A 21,308-nucleotide genomic window follows, 5' to 3' on the forward strand; every position below is an offset into this window, starting at 1 on the left:
ACCACCTGTAGGTGATGCAGGGCCTGATCTCAGATCTTTGTCTTATATAGCTGACTCGATATATGACCTGCCGTGTACTCAGTCAGGTGGCTGTCAGCAGTCTGTAAAATGCGGTGCAGTCAATCATTGAAATGGGGAAATGATGAATCATGACTTGTTTATATGATGCAATTGTTTTTGGGAATCTGGCGTAGTTTCATCGAAAGTCAGCAGAACTTTGGATGACTCTTCACTTCTTTCTTTTTTTTTTTAAAAAAACTTTGACTTTTGTATAATATATGTGGTTTATATTTCCCGTTGTTCCCACTTTGTTGTTTCTACAATTACATTGCAATTAAGAACCAATGCACGACCAAAAAAAAAAAAAAAAAAGTTTCTCTACTTATATTGTTTTATAATGCTGGTGTGTGTGTGATGTACTGGTCAGCACAATACAAACCGGCACTGAAGTATTCATTTGTATATTACAACGAAATCACTTATCGATAAGGGACCAAGATAATACGCCGTAACACTATCCCTGTAACGATAGAGTGCTCTCGACTCACTATTTACATGACATTGCAAATAAAATCAATAGTCCGACACAAAAGTTGTCATGTGTGTCTAGCTAGCATTGTTAACTTGCTAGCTAATATTGTTCATGCCACAGATAGTATCTAGCCCGTCGTATTATGTTAACATTTTTTTGATACTTCAAACGCGTTGGTGTGCCAGACTCTGCGGATGACCATTGATTGGCTAATTTGGTTTAGCAAAACTTCATTTATTTGTGATAAGACTTGGATACATCATATAAACGCTCAAGTCAACGAGATGAGATGAACTTACTTATTTTTAATATGGTTAACTTCTCTTAATCAGTTTCACCGCATCAGTGCAATTTTCTTGTTGTAAGTATTCTAAAACAAACTTAAAGTCTTTTTCAACTTAAAATCTGTTAATTAATGCACTTATTGAACAACAAAAATATATGCACTGCCCCAACGCAGACAACTTTTTTTTTTTTATTTGTGTCGTAATGAAACTTCTTTGAGTGACAGGACTGAAAGTAACAGGAGTGAGTTTTTATCATACAATTATACAGTACATGAAAACTCGCCACATGGCATTTATGTTGCTATAATGTCGAACATAAGCATTTCAAATAAAACAGATTAGTTAACAGAACAGCTGAGATTTTAACCCCCTTTTCTACTTTCACAGAGTTCAAATGATGCAACTTCCGATGGATCATATTACTTGTGCAATACTGTACAACAAATTTTTCAACTGGGGACGTGTCTGTGGTGATGAGGAACAGGAGTGACAACCCACGCTCCTGACCAAAGTGTAAATTTAAAAAACGATATTTAAATGTAATTACCTTAAATTGGAATACGGTAAATAAATAACACAAATACGTACAAATGTAAACTTTCAAAAGGATTTAAATTATTATATTTCATGGTAAAGTCAAATTTTAGGAAGCAGGGATGGGTAATAAAATAATATTTTCCAAAATTTATATATATATATATATATATATATATATATATATATATATATATAAAATCACAATATTTTTAGCACAATATTCAATGAGAAATATTTGACATCAGTTGGTCAACTTTAGAAGAGTATTTAAAACTTTTTGGTCAAATTCTGAATTGTACGACTTCAGGGGGATTCGAATTTAGCGCATGTCCAGTAAAAAACAAACGGCAACATTTAAGTAGACCATAGAATATGTAATAGGGGAATTAAATGGCAATCTGCAATATACTTTATTGTGTTTGTGATGCCCCACAGTAGTGTAAAGTCTTTACAACTGTGGTGCAACAGTTTAGCTTTTATGTAGTGAAAAAAAAAAAAAAAAAAAGAGAAAATTTACAGTATTATGAGCGATGTAGAAAAAATGCAGGATTTACCTAATTTTCCCGACAAGGTGCTCATTGGTGTACAAACTTTTTTTTTATTTTTTATTTTTTATTTTCTTTTTTTTAACGTATCATTTGTTTCTTCCCACTTGCACATGACAGTCATGAGAACTGGATCGTGACTGTGAAAATGAAACATTAACTTCTTGGAATTCAAGCTGTAAGGATGTGACAATTATGCAATCCTTCTAACCAGAATCGAAAATTAAACTGGCATTGTCTTGTTTTGTTGCGGTATCCACTTTTACATTTAAACAACATGTATTGATGATAGCAATACTTCAATTTAGTGTTATTTAAAAACTATCCTGAAGTATAATGCCTAGAAGTGACCAAACATGTATACATTTGACACGTTTGTCTTAGTCTTCGAGTCGAGTTAGGTCTGGGACTCAAACCCGATGGATGGATGGAGAGAGAGAGAGAGAGAGAGAGAGAGAGAGAGAGAGAGAGAGAGAGAGAGAGAGAGAGAGAGAGAGAGAGAGAGAGAGAGAGAGAGAGAGAGAGAGAGAGAGAGAGAGAGAGAGAGAGAGAGAGAGAGAGAGAGAGAGAGAGAGAGAGATTATTATTAGGAGTTGTTGTTTCTGAAATATTGTATGATTCCACTGCAATATTACAAATTGGGCAAGAGAGGGCAGCATTTTATGTTGTCATAAATGAATAACACCCCCATTCAGCATTTAATTGCAAATGAGTATGACAATCTGCTGTGAGTTTGCAGGACAATCGCAATCAAAATATTTGTTGTACTGCATTAGTTTCAACTGGATTGCGTGACACACATAGCTGTTCTGGATGCCATGTTGTGTTTATGGCTATAATGTGATAATAGTTGTGGCCGCATAGTCACAGCAAAGTACATCCTGGTGGATCCAGTGTGAAAAGTACATACCTCAAGCCCCGTGTCAAGTGTGAAAAGGCACTAAAAATGTTTGGCCCGTGATGATAAACTCTTTTAATTTCATTACTGTGTCTGTTTCCCCAGCTTAGAGCCAATCGCATAGTTGGCTGCGTCTAAATGCATGCTAGTGAGCGGGGTAGGATTCACACATAGCAGCCGCTAAATTGCGACAGTGGCCCAGGCGGGCATACCTCCGTGCATAATCTGATTATCGGATCAATAACACAACAACATTGGGCACATAGCCGGCATGCTCGGCGTCTTCTCCGGTTGCGCATAGCTGGCATTCGGCGCTCGTTGCCACTTTATAGGTGACAAAGTGCGAATGCAAGCAGGAATTCAAAATGGAAGGCCTTTTTAAACGAGACCGGTCACATGGCAATCTTCATCAAATTCTGTGTTGAGAGTAGTGTCGCTCATTGGATTCCAATTTAAGAAACAACATTTTTTTTTTTTTTTTTACAAATGTAAATACTTTAGTTAAAAAAAACGTACATTTTATTTGTCTTCTAATTTAAGTTCAGCATTGCTCTGATGACGTTACGATAACAGCATTGCAAATCAATGCTAGTGTAACAGTCTGCTCAACAGTACATGCTAGCTGTGTTGACTGCAATGCTAGCTAAATGTCGCTGTGTTGTAATGGAAATAAAGCTTTGATATTAGTATCTTTTTCTGTTATTTTGAGTGACTTACTCCATTAAAGCTACGGAATGTAGAATATTCAATTCTGAATCGCTACTGCCACATGTTGATGAAAAATGACACTGCCCATACCCTTCTTCACATACACAACGCACACATGACGTCACATTAATTAGCTTGATGATGTCAGTCGCTTACTTCATTTCTCCTCCTCTAGGAAGCTAAAAAGGTTTTAATACCAGGCATCCATGTACTGTGCAGCTAATTTTTGGAACGCTTAAGAAATTGCAGCCTTACCATAAAAAGATTTATTGACATCACAATCTTTTTGGACACGAAATAAATTGAGAAAAAAAATGACACACACGAAAGAGAGGGTCCTGATTGAAACAAGGGAGAATTAAAAGCAACAAATCCAAAGAACACAATTTCCCTCAAAGAAAAAAAAACTGTTGTGATTTCTCCCTTAAGTGTATCTCAAAGGCCACCAAAAAAAAAATAAAAAATCCTGTCTGGTCACTTCTGTCACATCTCTGGAAAAACACAAGAAACCCAAGCACAATCATTTCAGAAGCACTGGCCTATATTGCAAACAATTCTAAACAAATAAACACCAATAAATAGAAACCCCATCTTGTCAGTCACAAAGTAATAATCTTCTCGTAGGACTTATTTTTTTGGTGGAAGAAGCGACAAACAAAAAGGCTTGAAATGGAGATAACCAGGCACATTGGAGCGACTTCCCCCCTCAGGTCCATCCCTCGATCAGCATAAGTCAGTTTTTGTGGGTCCAACATGGCCCCCATTCCAGTGTCTGCCCCGGGAGAGGGACATGGCGAAGGCGGTCCAGATTATGTGTTATCTCCATGGTGCACTCGCATCCACCTGGAGCCAGCCTGTATCCTGTCTGGGGAGGCCAGGAGTGTGCGTGTGGGTGTGTGCATGGGATAAAGCGGACACGCTTATTCAATAGTGGAGAAGTTCCAGGGGCTAATTGGCTGTGGTCAATGTGACTGTGGGCCTCGTTAGAACCAGTAGAGCTCCTTTCCTTTCTTGTGCTGCTGCAGGCCTGAGAATGGATATTAGAGGAGCAGTGATTAGGAGCATGTCGGCAAACAGCAAAGCACATGTTGTCATGGAACCTGATTGAGCCAAAGATTCTCTTTAAGAAGTGTTGACTGGTGCATTGAAGGTGCATGTGTTAGTGGGGGGTGGATGCAGGTGTGGGGGGCATCCACCATCACAAGTACGCGTGCTAAGGATCGGCAAAATATCGATATTTGGATAAACATCTGTTTAAAAAAGGTAAATAAAGCTCAAAATGCGACTAGTACTACATGGTGATAGATTAAAACATGCTCTGACTGGGAAAAATTCAGGTCATGTTGGAACACCACTCCGTCATAAACCGAGAACCAGAGCTGTCAAATCCAGGTCCAGAAAGTAAAAACCCTGCCATAGTTTGGTATAAGGTGCTTCTTCTCAATGGCAAGTAAACGAGCAGCCACCTTGAGTAGAAGCACCTGTGACTAAAGCCAAACTGTGCATTCTGAAAACAGTTGGGTCAAAAATAACCCAAATTTGGTCAAGAATGGACCGACCCAACTTTTTGAGTTTAACCCAAAAATTGGGTCAAATGAAAACCCACATAGAACCCGTTTTTTTTTTTTTTTTTTTTTTTTTTTTTTTTTTTTTCTGGGGTTGTTGTGTGCTTTATTAATTTGACCCAACTTTTTGGCTTAATTCAATAACCCGATTCAATTGCGACAAAAATGAACCAACCCAACTTTTTGAGCTTTTTAACCCAAAAAGTTGGGTCAAATTAAATTAAAACACCACAAAACAACTCGTTTTGGGGTGTTTGTGGGTTATTCATTTGACCCAACTTTTTTAGTTAATTGCATAACCCAACTGAATTGGGTAAAAAAAAAAAAAAAAAAAGACCCAATGCAACTTTCTGAGTTATTTAACCAGAAAAGCTGGGTCAAATTGAATTAAAACCACACAAAGCAAATCGTTTTTTTTTTTGTTTTTTTTTGGGGGGGGGGGGGGGGGGGTGTATTCATTTGACCCAACTTTTGGAGTTAAATGAATAACCCAATTGAATTGGGTAAAAAAAAAAAAAAAAGACCCAATCCAACTTCTTCAGTTATATAACCAATAAGCTGGGCCAAATTAAATTGATTGACAAAATAACCCATATTGGGGTGGCTATGGGTTATTCATTTGACCCAACTTTTTGGATTAATTGGATAACCCAACTGGGTAAAAAAATGACATATTTCATAATGATGTATAATTCTTTTAACGTTTAGAATTGTCATAACAACTTCAATAATAATAATGATTACAGGAACAGGAACAACAATCATGCGTTCAAACGAGAATAATTAATTAAAAAAAAAAAAAAAAACTTCAGTATCCAACTCAGATTCAATCCAACGCTTTAATTATTTAACCCACAGTGTTGGGTCAAATTAATAACCCACAAAGCAATTAATTAATTATATGGTTTGTGTTGTAGGTTGTTCATTTACCCCAAAATTTGGTTCAGTCGTCTTTTGACCCAATTTGGGTTATTTTTTTCCCCTGTTTTTAGAGTTTCACAAGCGATATAAAATGTCTCAAAATCAATTTTATTTATTTATTTTATACTATTAAAGCTATAACATTTATAGGTAGCTACAGAGTAGCAGTTGTGGCCCACACGCTGTTTTTGTGGGAAAAGGCACTTTCCTTACTTCCATAGATACATCCATTGATTGATGCAGAAATCGTCGTCAATCAAATCATTATGGTTTGAAAATCATTTTCAATCGAAAATCAATTCTGAATCAAATTACAAGCCCAAAAATCTGAATTGAAACAAATCATGAGACACTCAAAGATTTCCACCCTGAGTTTTTACTTTCTGGTTCTGGATTTGATACCTCTACCAAGAACCCCTGTTAAAGACTATATGTTGACTATATGAGAAAATCAGTCCTTTTCATTTACCTGCATCCATGTTGAGGGCAAGTGTCTGGCTGACATCCCCCGGAGGTAGCAGGCCAGGCCAGGAGGCCGCGGGCTCCAGCTTGCTTACTTCGTAGTGGCTCGGCAAGGTGGGCAGGTGGGCCGGCCGAACAGTGGGCATGAGCAGGGGCCCGTAGTGGGGCTCCAAAGTGGAGGGCGAGTACAGTTCATGGAGAGGCCTCGGGGGCCCGTAGGCCTGAGCCTGGGTGTAGCCCCAGCTCTCCGCCGGGTGAGCGTGGGGGTGCGAGTGAGGGTGAGCGTGCGGGTGAGGGTGCGCGTGCAGACCCGGGTGTAGCCCCGACGCGTAGGGGTCCATCGAATAGGAAGGAGCCGCCGTCTCGCAGGGTGCGCGGCTTTGAGGCGACGAGTAGTTACTGTCCCAGAAGGATGGAGGGAAGCTTCGTCGGCTGCTCGGTGACGGCGTTTCTGTTGGAGAGAGCACAGTAGAATGCTCATGAATGACATGACTCACTGAGCTCATGGAGCTCAGGTAGTGAGGTGGTCATTACTCAATAACAATATGTGAATGAGGTCTTTATGCAGATATATTAATGCCTTAATGCCTATATGCAGAATTTCTTTTCATGATTGTGTGAGGGTGACTGAGTTGACTGTAAAATTGCTTGAAGGACCTGGAAAGTTGAAAAGCACTGTACAGAGCAAGTGAAGCCTCGACCCCTAATTTTTATTGCACAACCCTTTGGTTGTTCTGTTTTCCAAACTTTGTTGAGACATATTTTACATTAGACGAATCGGCACGCCACTAAACATAAATAATATTAATTAATTTAACACATTTGCTCCCAAAAACGTATAAATATGTTCTATTTAAAATGTTTTAAATGTCCCAAAGACGTATTTATACGTTTTGTTTAGTTTTTTATGTTTTTGTTTTTTTGTTTTTTTTATGCTAGCTCATACAGAAGGCTTTGATGCAGCCTCTCAACTGCAGTGAACAGATGAAAAAATTGTAGTAATTACAAAAACAGCCAGCAGATGGCAGCAGAGTATAAGAGATCAACCAGGGCCATGTTGAAAACGAGCTGTTTCCTCACAATTCTAAACAGATTTGTGAATAATGATGAAACTTAGCTATATTCTAATGCTATTTGCTGCAAAACGGAAAAAGATATAAATATAATTTTTTTCTGATGAAAGAAGAGACTCTAATCTTTCTTTTGGTAGGTTCCATGTTTTTATAGCAAAATAACACAATATTCTGTAGGCCTTGAAAAAAAAAGTAAAAAATCCTGGAAAACAGCCGGGAGCAAAGGGGGTTTGCTTCAGTGAAAATGTCTGGGAGTGAATGAGTTAATTGGTTTGATTTTGTATCGTACCACTGTGCCTGTAGGGTATAGCTATCTCTCCAGATGTCTGCTAGACGGATGGATACACAGGAAAATAATTTCGTATATTTACTTTCACCAAACGCTAGGCTTTGAAAACTGTTTGATGGTTTGTGGATAGGTCAAGGGTGGACGCTATTGAGCAAGATGGCACAAAACCAACAGAACTGATTTTGACGAATGTTTGCAATGTGGTTTCTCAAGAATACAATTTCTCTTTTTACTGCTACAGTCTGCTTGTGGCCAAGCTACTCGGAAAAACACGAGACAGTTGGCTGTGAACCATTGGGAGTCAACTTGACCTTTAATCACGGGATTGGGATGGGGCAGGATAAAAAATTCACGGGGGACAGGAATGGGATTCTCGAGTAGGAGTTAAAATCCACTTCCGTGTCACCCTCAAATCTGCACCAAATGATGTGTTACCCACACATAATTAAAGGGAAAGTGAACCCCAATTTTCTTTTGACAATATGTTTTATGCAGCCCCACTAGTCTATTCTGGTTAATATTGCAGGTTAGTGGAATATGAGTTAAGCAGCAAAACATGACATCAATGTTGCTCAGGTCTCAGTTCCCAACCAATCACAGCTCAGCTTCAGAAAACAGGTGAGCTGTGATTGGTCGTTGCCTGAGCCCTAAGTAACTGTCATTTTCAGTCGACAGCAAGTGGCAAAATGGCCGCCCCCTGAGATGGATAAAAACGGCTGGATTTTTCTTCATAACTCATATTCTACAAATGTAATATAAATCAGAATGTCTTGTTTAGGCTAATGAGGTCACATATAACATATGATTGTCAAGAAATGTTTAAGGTAGACTTCCACTTTAATGAACATTTTTCAATTGTTGCATCATATCTTTTCATAAATTTAGTGTGGCCTGTTGTTTGGTGCCTCTTCAAACAAGCAATCCCAACTGTCATACTGTATAAGTACTTCAGTTTGAACTGCGTCCAGTTATTTTCCTTACCATTTACTGAAAGCGGAAACGCGGAAAATAGCCGTGTACCAAACTGGACTGTACCGCCTGGTGGAAACGGGGCTTAAAAAGAGGAGCGAGTGCGTGGCGAATTGTAGATGGCAGTCACATGACGGCTTAGCCCTCTTGCCCAGATATCTTCCCCATTGGGTCATACTGTCACACTGCGCTCGCTCCAACAAGACACCGAAATAAACACAACCACATGTAGTGCAGAGAGAGCGAGAGTTGGGTAGAGAGATAGCGAGAGACCCATATATCTCCGAATGCCATCTATATAAGGCAGACGCTGCGACCTGGAGGCAGCCCAAAGGGTCTTAAATCACTGTCTGCGGTGACATCTCTCACTATCATGTCAGCTCGGCCCTCGTGATGGTCTTAAAACACACTCGTATGCGCACACAGCAGCGACCCTGTGCGAGAGCCGGCTGCCCCTTTCCAAAGTCCCGTGCACCCCCACCTGTTGTTGTTTTTTTGTTTTTTTTCTGCACCCCTCCCGTCCTCTTGCTCCTCGCCCTTGACAGAATGTCAGCGGGCCATTATACGTTTTCAGCAGTAGACTTTTATATTTAGATATTCCTGTGGAAAAGAGACACCGCGTGGCTCGGCGAGGGGTAGTGTCCGATCACACGGCGTATAAATCTGACAGCGGCCATTGTGGGGGGGGCGACGTCTTTGAAGGAGGATACGCCCGCCACGGGGCTGTGCGCTGAGCGCCGTGTACAAACATAGCGTCTGTTGTGAGGCAGGACACGTGTTGTCAGAAAGACCGCGCGCAGGTAGACTGACTCGGCTTTTTAACTTGCACCACTGATGCAACAGCAAACCTGATTTTAAACTATTTTGATGTTTTGAAGGTACATTTTTGCCTATGTCATTATTGGTTGGGCTTTTATTTTTAATTTGGTTCTCGGCATGTTGCCATGGCGCATGTTTTCAACAATCGTTGTGAAGGATGGATTGACTTTTGCTTATTTTGTTCCAGAAAAGACGCGATGCGGCACTTCATCGTCCTCAGTCGATGAGCAATACTAATTGTGTGCCACCCACATGTGACGTCTCTATCATCCAGTCATATGTCCGATAAATATGGCAGTGCACTGTACATTTTCTAAAAATCATAGACCGATATGTTTTTTTTCTCAGGGCAATACAGATGCCAATTATTAGTAGTCAAGGAGGCCGATAACCGATATTTGGAGCCGATATTCATTTTTCTTTGTTGTAATATCTTAAAGCATGTTTATTCAACAACTTTTCAGAATTTTCAAGATGTAATTTTTTATTTTTTTTTAATCTCAGACAATAGTCATCCTTTTAAATTTCTAACAAAATGTTCAGAGAGCTCCCAAGGTGATCTGTATGTCTTAAAAAGTTCAATGGCAACTTAACAAGTGAATACCTTAGCTCTCTATAGTTTTCTGCAGTAAATATTTATTTTTCTAAAATTTAAAAATACCTGAAATCTTAAACTTTCAGCAGCATCACTTATAAAGTTAACTGAAAATGTAAATAAATAGTTCCCTGAGATTAAAATGGTTTTAGATTTACCTTATATCGGCTGTCAGATTTTTTTTTATTTTTTATTTTTTTAAAAGGCCGATATGATATTATTCAAAATGCCTAATATCGGTCTGGCCGATTATTGGTCTATCCCTACTTTTTTCACACTTAACCAGTGTTACTTGAAGTATTGCTGAAACTACTCTAACTAGTGTCAGTGTTAAACATTTATTTCTGTCAAACTACACTTAACTCTGGTGTTGTTAAACCCTTTTGAGTGTATTGCACGTATAACACTGTTAAAAAATGTAACTCAAACCACACTTTACTCTGTTAAATGGTCCTTCATTTATATCGCACTTTCCCTCCTTACAAGACCCTGAAAGCACTTTACATTTTGACTACTGATGACACGCCATCATGAACAACTCGGGTCCAGTATCTTGCTCAAGGATACTTTGACGTAGTCATACTAACCTGGGATCAAACCCACACTCTCAGGCTTGTGAGTTGACCACTCTAGCACTGAGCCATGCCACCCTGACAATAACATATGGATTTATTTGCTAAATTGGAAAGTTTCCCCTTCACCGGAAATGAGGGTGTGGTCAATTTAACACTCAGTAGTGCTATTGAGGTTACAGCCAACATCCAGGCCAACACTCAAGGATATTTACTCTTACAGTGTAACTTTTTATCCTAAGTTAGTGTTAAAATAACACTGTTTACTGCATATTTGATCCAACACTGGGTATTTAACACTGACCAATTTGCTGTGTACTTTTGGTCTATTTTAGTGTATTTATAGCAGTATAAGTATCATGTATAGGTTCGAGGATGGCAACAGTTGGACTTTCTTATGAGGAAAAATAATTTGACAGTCCAGCTGTGATCTGTCTTGACTTTCTACAATGTTACCCTAAAGTCAATGAAGTCACCCTCAGACGTATACAGCTCACGTGAACCATCTCTTCATGGGATAACAGTTCCAAATAGCACATCATCAGCCGCCTCCCCCCCCCCACCCCGCCAAAAAAGGAGTCACCTGTCTGATGCTCATCCTGTGTGGCCAAAAGATGCCACACAGGCGAATCTGCCACCTTTCAAATGCAGCAACTGTTGTGAGGCCGGACGTGTCATATGTCATATTGACATTACGCGTTACAAAAGTGAGGTCAGAAATACCGCATGCAGACTGACCGGCTTTTTAAAATTGCATCAATGATCCGACAGTAAGATGAGCTTAAAATGTTTGGACGATTTTAAGATACCTCAAAGTTTGAATGGATTTGAGGTTCTAAAATGTTGAAATTTAACAATATTTGGGAGGACGCTATGCTAATAAGATGTTAGCAAATCATTTGAGACTTCAATTATTGTGATTAGACACACCGAAATGTGCCTCTATGGTTTATGCAATTTTAAAATTCATCAAAATGTTTGTGAAAAATATGCGCCATATGGACAAAAGCTGTAATGTTATGCCTGAAGGAAGACCACATTTCCCATCAGGACAAGCGCATTGCGTCGTTTTTTGTGTGCATCGACATTCAAATTGACTTGCGTCTGTAACAAATGGGTAAAGGGGGAAGTAACGTATGTCATAAAGCAGTCAGCACATTTGTAGTTTTTTTTTTGTGTGGCAGTGTTCCTACTATCCTCCTCAAAGTTGCTGAGTGCCAGTAAAAATGATACAGACCGCCTCAAGCCATGGCAAAGGTATCATTCAACTAGTTTTCAGTCGATGTTTCATCAGAAGATTTGTGAAAATATTTTATTAAGGTTGAAAAGTTCCTTAGTGCTACTTTAAGCTTCAAAATGGTGATAAATTAGACGTCCACTCACAAATGTTGCAGGTGTGCGCTGAAACCTTGCCACGCTCAGCTGTCAACTGTCAATCAAACTACTACATTTTAGCCCTTTTAGCCATGTTTAAAAAAAAAATAAATGTGGAACACATACACATGGTGAAAAACAGTTAAATTCAGAATTTCATAGTTCTCAGTCTTTTCACATTTTCACTAATTTTCCTCAAACATGGATTTAGAAACAAATCTATCAAAATACGTTACAGGGACTTAATTGACCTATAAATGTTGAAGTACTGCCCTGCGATTGGCTGGCAACCAGCCCACTGTGTCCCCCGCCTACTGCCAGCTGAGATAGGCTCCAGCACCCCCCGCGACCCTTGTGAGGAATAAGCGGTCAAGAAAATGGATGGATGGATGTTGAAGTACATTTGAAATCCATCCTGAAATCATATATTGCAACATGTAGTAAACGGCCACCATACCTGGGCCACCTGCGATCTGTTGCTCCGAAACTCGCCTCTTGCCCTCCCCGTCCAGATAGGAACTGAGCGCCCGGGAGAAGTGCTCGTCCACCACGCTGCTGATGTCCCCCTGGTAATAGGTGAAAAGCACGCAGCGCGAGCTCAGGTACTCTGCCTCGGGGCCCTCCTGCTTGTCCTTGGGGCCCTCGTCAGGCCGTGGGGCCGCCGGCGTGTAGGAGGAAGACGAGGAGGAGGAGGAGGACGAAGAAGACGATGCGGACGAAGAGGACGTGGTCGTCGATCCGCCGACGGTGCCTTGAACGGCGGACATTCCCTCGGGACCCCTTGGAGTGTCCATGAAATCCCGGCACGGAGGTGAGCTGCTACTCACACCACTTGGAGTCTGGCAACAAGGCCGAGAATGAAACAGGTGTCATAGATTTATATACCAATTGTATGTCATTCAACATTGTTGAAATTGTCGTGTACTGTAGATTTGAGTATGTACAGTATATTGCACACATAGCTCAGTACATACTAGGGGTGTGAATTGCCTAGTACCTGACGATTCGATTCGTATCACGATTCACAGGTCACGATTCGATTCGATACCGATTAATCCCGATACGAATTTATAAGTCGATTGTTGCGATTTTTTTTCATTCAAATTTAGAAAATACTAATCAGTAAGCTTGTAGAGTGTAAGATTTATATGAAAATGTATTATTTATTTATCTGAAATTTCAGTCTTATAGAGGTTGTAATCTGTTTCATGTTTGAACAGCATTAAAATAAAATATTAAGGCTTAATGTTCCGTTCATATAACATTCTTCCATGCTCAAGGTGCGAATCCTAACCCGAAGTCAGACGTTTTGTTGAATATTTTTCGTTTAAAAATGGAAGATTAAAAATCGATTCACACACACACACACACACACACACACACAAAAAAGGCAATGATGATAAGACGTTGAATCAGTAAGACTACCGAATGAACAATTCTGAGCTCTTAAAAAAAAAAAAAAAAAAAAAAAAAAAAAATCGATTTTTTTTTTTATTGAATCGATTCGAGAATCGCGCGATGTAGTATCGCGATATATCGCCGAATCGATTTTTTTTTTTAACACCCCTAGTACATACAATATGTGGATATATGTGAGGATTGTCATTGAAAAAAAAGTTAGACCATCTTGTTTTCTTCTATTTCTTGCTCATTTGAATGCCTAATTTGTTGTCATTAAATTTGGCCAAAACAATAAAATGAAAAAACTGCAGAAACAAGGGTGCTCCAATATTTTTTTTTTTCTATGAAGACATACTATATTTGTTATGCAGGTAACTTCTTATATATACTGTATATATAGCTCAATATATAGATGTGAAGACATTTGTAGCTTGCATAGTGTGCACATACGTATGTAGATAGATACATCGTATATGAGATGAGCTGAACAAATATGGAGATGTATGTGGGTTGATATATTTGTAAATGTCTATAAATATAAATATATAACTAACAATATATATGCTAATATAGACAAATGTATTTTTTGTAGCTAGATATGTTTATACAGTGTGTTTGTAGATGTACTGTTTATGTGAACGATTCAAAGATTCAATATGGTTTTTGATAATTGGGGTACAAAAAGATTCAAGGACAGTTTGATTTGAAAGTGGAACGATTTGATTAGGATTACGATTCGATTCGATATGGTACAGCTTAGAGGGTATGACTTGGTATGACAATTACTTTTTTGTTGTCATTTTACATGCATTAGAATGAACTTGTCAGTACTGTATAATGTGTGAATTCTTTCCACGATACACCTCTTTAATAAAATACGATTTGATACCTAGCTCAATATATATCATATAAGTTATATTATATATTATATTATATATATTATATAATTATATATTATATAAGTTGAGCGATTCAATTCAGTTCGATTCGATGCACTTGCGTCTTTTAAAACAAACGATTTTTCCAGTTTAAACCGTTTTTTTTGTTACACTCCTAATAGATAGATATTAGCGGAAAGATATGAAGATACTATATTTGTAGATGTATACGGTAGTTTGATACCCTGTACTTACGTATATCAATGTATGAAGATACAGTATACTTGTCACTTGATTGATAGAGTATATTTATGTGTGTATATATTATATACAAGCTCAATATAATGTAAACCAAGATGTTTGCAACCTGACGGGTATTGACATGAAAGTAGACATATACATAGTTTGTTTTATTTAATATTTAGTATAAATGATAGTGTATTTTGTTCACATTTTTGTTGCACAACCTGCAAAACAAGACTTGACACGTGAAAAATGGAAAAAAGAAAAAGAAAAAAAAAGAGCACACTACAACCCAGATTGGAAAGTGCAAGACATAAATAACATGCATAGCAATAATAACAAGAACATTAATAATAAAGTAACGACGTGATGAGAATTTGACCTACCTGTAACGTGTTGATGAAAGCAGGAGCGCTGGCTGCGTACGAGGCGTAATGTCCATAGGCTGGGTACATAACATCCAAACAGCTCATGGTAAATGAGCGCAGTCTTCTTCACTCTTCTGCCGAATGCCACTTTTCCCAGCAAGACGGCGACAACATTCCACTTGGTGTTGGTTGTGTGTGTTTGTGCGTGCGTGCGTGCGTGCAAAGCTGAAGGGGCGACCCGAGGAGACGCTGGTGGAGCAGCCTGAATGGACATGCAGTCACCGCACCAGGAGCACACTTAAGTGTGTGGGTGTGTGCGGGTGCCACAACAGCTGCGGCTGCAAAATGTGTTGGGCGCTGAGGGTAAGTTGGACTGTCCTGTACATCTCTGAAAAAACTCCTCCCACTTTGTGGACCACCAACCAACCACCAACACTTGATCCGATTCCATACCAATACCTGCTCTTCATATTTAATGTAGACTATCATGCCAAGTGGTTTTGACAACAATGTGAAATCAAGTATGGAAATTGTGGTTGCCAATATTATGAATGCAATATTTTCATAATACTGTAAACTTGTATTTAAATGACTGTCAATGGGACCACAATGCCACCAATTTACAATTACCGATGGATTAAAATATTAAGCGTAACCAAAGAAAGGTCGACTGAATGATAGATGTCTCACCTTGAATGTCTTCAATTCCATCCATCCATCCTGTTTACTGCTTATCCTCACGAGATCCCAGGTGTGCTGATCAATCCCAAATCAGCGGTAAAATCAGATATTTGGGCCAGCCAATCAAAGGGCACTTAACCTCCTGACTACCAGCAATTCAAATTTGTCCTCTGTAGTGGACCTTTTTAAACATGACTATCTCCCACCCAGTACATACGATTGAATTAACTCCTTTTGTGCTCTATAGAGGACAGTCAGAGCTTTCCAATGATACAAAATGTGTAGGGGTGGGGCTTTGCTACCTTTGATTGCATCATAAAAGAAAATGGCTTCCCTCAGTGGAAGCACTTTTTAGGGAAGAGGAAAAGTAAGTGTATAACACTTTTTATTGAACAAATTTAGGCTTTAAATGTTGTTAGCATGTTTTCTATAAGACTCTTAAGAACACATTAAAAGGGCTGTCTGCCGGATTCACTCAGGAAAATGCACTTTTTAAATACAGGATGTACACACTTTAACTTTCTCTCAGTCTACACATCTGTGTTCATGTTAATCTTTGTTGGTGATTTCGTCCTAAATCCCCACATCCTCAGCCTCTATTTTGCCATTTTGTGTTTGTTTTGTAAACAGCGGGACGTTTCTGTGGAAAGACAGTGTTTACACCCCTCCAGCCAATCGCAGAGCGGGGGGTGGCGTGTCGCAAACGGGGCCGGGCGAACGTGTCAGCTGCGTGACGTCACTCCCGCGGCAATTTGAAAGCACGCACGGATTTTTTTTTTTCACTCACTCACTCACTCACTCACTCACTCACTCACTCACTCACTCACTCACTCACTCACTCACTCACTCACTCACAGCTAGTTAGTTAGTTAGTTAGATAGTTAGTTAGTTAGTTTGTTACTATGAATCTTGTTTTTAGGGGGGATTTTTGTTTATTTGTGTTTTGTTTATGATTTTTTTTAAATTCCAGGTGTGTTGTTATTGTTTTGTTTTTGGAAGTAATACCTATTTTGGATTTGAGACCACTCTTGCCTTACCTCTCTTCTTCCCTGCATTTGGGTCCTTCTAAGTTAGATGTCCGTAGATGTACGTAGGAGTCCTAAATCCACCAGGCAAATCATTTATCATAACATTTAGCTGTAAATAAAACTTCAAGTCAAATTTTACCTTTGACTCATAGAATATCCATCCATTTTCCTAACCGCTTGCTCCTCACAAGGGTCACGGGGGTGCTGGAGCCTATCGCAGCTGGTTTCGGGCAGTAGGTGGGGTACACCCTGAACTGGTCGCCAGCCGATCGCAGGGCACACAGAGACGAACAACCATCCACACTCACCTGCCATGCATGTCTTTGGAATGTGGGAGGAGACCGGAGTTCCTGGAGAAGACCCACGCAGGCACGGGGAGAACATGCAAACTCCACCCAGGAAGGCCGGAGCCTGGACTCGAACTCCTCAGTACTGGGAGGCGGACGTGCTAACCACTGAGCCGCCCGACTCATAGAATAGAATGACAATAATGAAGTTGAAGACAGTCTTGGATAGGCTCCAGCTTCCCCACAAGCCTCAACAGGATTAAGAAAGTAAATTGATGGACTGTTAAAATGAAAGTTAAACTAAACAGAATGGATAGCTGTCATTTCAACTCTTGTATGTTCTTTGTATAAATACTTTCATGGAACCAAACCAATGAATCTTATGATTTTAGCCTCACTTTTCTCAAGGTTGCAATTCATACCAGCACACTGTTCAAGTATTCATCACTGAAAAAGACAATAATCGCGTAGATCAATCCCTTTATTTCCCTCCATGTTCTGTGGCCACTTTTGCGCTCAGTCCAAGCTGAAAGTGTATCCACGCTCTTAAAACAGCCATCGGTTGCCAAGTAAACCTTTGAGCCATCTCGAGTATTTCGTGTGTTCCCAGAACGACACGTAGGTGTCAACCATAGGTCGCACACACACTGCTCGTACTGTACCAGCATGGAACAGAAAGTTGATGACAAATTATTACTTCTTAACAGCGTAAACTGAATGAAATTGACAAGATACATTTACACATTTTGTATACATTTTATAACAGTATTAAAATGTATCGCTCAATTATGCAAATCCTCATTCAAAGATATTTTTGTTTAATTGGAAAAGGCATATTTAATAGCTAGTGATCCATCTCTGCTGTTTGGGCACGCCAGTCTATGTGACAGGCACTTCAGTATGCCTCGGCGAACAGTGCGGAAAATGTGCAGAATTCCATGGACGAGTGTCAAATGAGGTGGAATGTCTCTGATGTATGTCAGTGGACAAGCTTCCTTGGGAAGTTACATCGTCCCCCCCTGCTTGCGTTCCCCGCATTAGAGAACATGACCAACATCTCGCTATGCCCGCCACATGCATTGCAAGATTAGCTAGTGACGGGTTGTCACCACACTCAAGGGAGCAGAACGTGCCCCCGAGAATAATTTTGCACCCGAATTCTGTTTCGCCGTTCATCGTTGCAACAGCAAAGTCTTGCCCGCATTAGCATGATGTGCAAAAGGGGGCTCCATATAAGTGCAGACTAAGTGAGGGCACGGCGTTGAAGTCGGAGGGGAGTGATGCAATGCGCTCAGTGTTGCACCAGCACCAACGTGATCGACAGCTGCAGTTGACGGAAGGCATGAGACGCCACCGATAATATTCATGGCAATGAGTGTATTACTCTCTGTGTCTCTCACTGTCATTTCCTGACCGAGTCCTTACCAACAGACTTCGACACCTTTTGCTCATTTGTTAAGTTCCATATGTGCTATGTTTGTTGTTAAAAGATTGCAAACAAGAATTATACTTTCCAAGATCAATCTATCACAATTTTTGAGACATCTTAAGACATTTAAAGACATGAGGACTCGCGTCTATAAGCATATCTTAAGCCCGTATCACAATGAACGGCACAGGTTTGGGAGGGCACGTAGCAAGTGTTGCTTTTTGTTCTTAAAGTTTTGCAAAATGTTGCAAAGTCTCTTGCCACACTCTTTCAAACCCTCGTTATCCTCTCAAACCCCTTTTCCTGTTGCAGAGAAATTTTGAACATCTTGACAGTGCTGTCAAAGTTAAAGTGTTAATTCATTGATTAATCACAAAAACATAGCACATTAATCATGTCTTAATGCGGATTAATCACACTTAATTTGAGGGCAGATGATTCTTTAGCTTGACAGTGGATGGTTACGTTAAAGGTAGCACAGGTTGTGTTTGCACACTAAAACATAACTACATGCATTTAAGTAAAGCATTTAACAAATGTTTGCGTATGACATTCAGAATATTTGTTCATGTCTTTTTTTTTCATTTTAAATTATGCAAATTATGTAATTAACTGATTAAAAAAAGAGGAGGATGAACGTGTGCAGAGGATCCAAAAAAAAATGTTCAAGACGTCCTCATAACATTAAACATCGAAATAATTAACACATAAGAGGTGCTCTTCAAATTTGGCGGGCGAAAAATGTTGATAAAAAAGCCTTTTTAAGTAAGAGACTAATTGTGATTAATCAAAATTCTAAATTGTGATTAATCTGATTAAAAAATATAATTGTTTGACAGCCATAATTTTTATTATTACATTTTTAATAGACTACTATTTCCCTGGTACATTTAGGGGGAAAATGACTCAAATGGGAACAAGTGAAAAACATATTTGAAAAAAATAATAATAATGACAATAATAAATAACATAAATAAATCAAAAATAAATACTAATACAAAATAATTTGAAATTCTAATTACATTTTTTGTGACTTACAACAAAATGTTATCCTTCCTTGACACATACAGCCCTCCTTCACAACGTTTAGTGGAAATCATTAGTGTACTTGTTGCATAACTATGAAACCAGCAAACAATGAGCAAAACAATGACTTTGGCCATTGGCGGATCTAATTTAATCAGCTGTTATTGCAGGTAAAGGACACTATGTTAAATAGTCTTGCTGAGTGTGTGCTTGCTTGCCAGTGTGTCTACATTTACACGTATATGCTGAAAATAAACAGACGTTACATCACTCCCTGTGACCTGTTGCACATTTAGGCCCCGCCCCTCGTAAAAGTAGTCTAAACGAGCAAACGTTTCCATTGGCTGACGGGTCGCAGGCCAGCTGACACACTAATGGCAACCCAGTTTTATTTAGACCTCCATTTTCATTGCCAAACTATACCACTAATAGTTTATACTAGAAATGGCGGACTCTGTAAAATACATAGAGTCAATTATAGAGACTTTACAAGCATAATAAGAATACTGTAAATCCAAAGTAAAAATAAGACTAATGGCTAGTGCACTATAGAGACGAGTTCGCAGAGACCTGAACTCGAAACCGACCGGCTAGCTCCTGAAACAACAAGGCCTTTATTAAGGTCTCAGTCTGGCTTAGTCTCAAGGGGGTCGGACCTTGGGATTCCGCTGCAGTTTGTGTGAGTGTGTATATATGTCCAAGACAGAGATGTACAGCTGCCCGCTTCCACACAAACTCATTTCAGCTGTTCAAAATCATCTCCGCAGTGTCATCGGAAACACGCGCGCGCGCGCACGCACACATGCAGGGGCGACCACATATGGACAGGTCTGGCCTCTCTCATGGCTATACACAAATGTTGGTGATAAATCCTCCGTGATGTGCAGCAAGTGTGCGGGTATTTTCTTCCCAAGACAACTTCCCCATTGTCCACGCAGAGTGACAGGCAGGACATTGGGAAGTCGGGGGCTTCAATAAAGAAATGCAGAAGTATCTAACTAGAATTGCGTTGCATGCTTTAAGATGGGGCCATGTAGTTCATTACAAACGTCATGCAATAATTATTGAACTAATATGGAATGACTCATGTTCAACAAGGAATTTTTCAATCTTGTTGATTTACGCAGTACTTATTTTTGTTTTGGGAACCAGAGAATGAAATTACAGCAACTAGTATCTGGCTGCTCAGTAGCATACGTCTAAAGCAGCAATAATAATAATAATAAAAGAAGGACCAGTGTGAGCGTATATTGCAGAGTTGAGTCTTAAGCCTCTTTAAGACAGAGATCCCGCAAAATTACTGCAGAAGAGCCGTAACGGAACATCCGCTGCGATCGCATGTATCTTTTACACAGAAACAGGATATTGAAGCATGTGTGCGGCCTCGCACATGATTTATAAAAGCTGTTGTAGTTATTACTTTCAAAACAAAGGGAAGTACAAGTGAGTGTAAACCTCGCACCCCTGTCCCATTGTGGATTACTCGTACACACACTTACAGATCTGTTACTAGCCAGAAATTTGCCATGTCAGCATAGCCATGTGGTTGACTGAGCAAAAATGTTGATTCTGCTTTTTTGTTACTATATTGGTTTTAGCATAAGTTTTCTATTTTTTGTTTCCTATTCCCGTTGGATTAATAGGACACACAGGTGGACCCGATACTGACCAGGTTTTTGTAGTTATTGTGACGCTGTTCTGTGACTGGTGTCACGTCGATCTCACAGTCCTGAAGTTCGGGTTCTGGCCTTCCTGTCCAGAGTTCACATGTTCTGTCAGTGTGGTTAATTGAAGATTGAAGACTTCCCCTCATTCAAAGTT

The 21,308-nt window shown here is 39.5% G+C and overlaps 1 protein-coding gene across 1 annotated transcript; it reads right to left on the reverse strand.

Moving 5' to 3' along the window:
• Positions 1 to 4,290: 4,290 nt before the first annotated feature.
• vgll2b (vestigial-like family member 2b) lies at positions 4,291 to 15,186 on the reverse strand. Its single transcript, XM_077539885.1, has 4 exons — positions 15,055 to 15,186; positions 12,604 to 12,985; positions 6,463 to 6,906; positions 4,291 to 4,534 (listed from the first exon to the last, which is right to left on the reverse strand). The coding sequence occupies exons 1-4, from the start codon at positions 15,139 to 15,141 to the stop codon at positions 4,491 to 4,493; spliced, it is 957 nt and encodes a 318-aa protein (XP_077396011.1). The 5' UTR covers positions 15,142 to 15,186; the 3' UTR covers positions 4,291 to 4,490.
• Between the last annotated feature and the right edge of the window lie 6,122 nt (positions 15,187 to 21,308).

This window comes from Festucalex cinctus, chromosome 12 (genome assembly GCF_051991245.1).
Source record: "Festucalex cinctus isolate MCC-2025b chromosome 12, RoL_Fcin_1.0, whole genome shotgun sequence".
NCBI lineage: Eukaryota > Metazoa > Chordata > Actinopteri > Syngnathiformes > Syngnathidae > Festucalex > Festucalex cinctus.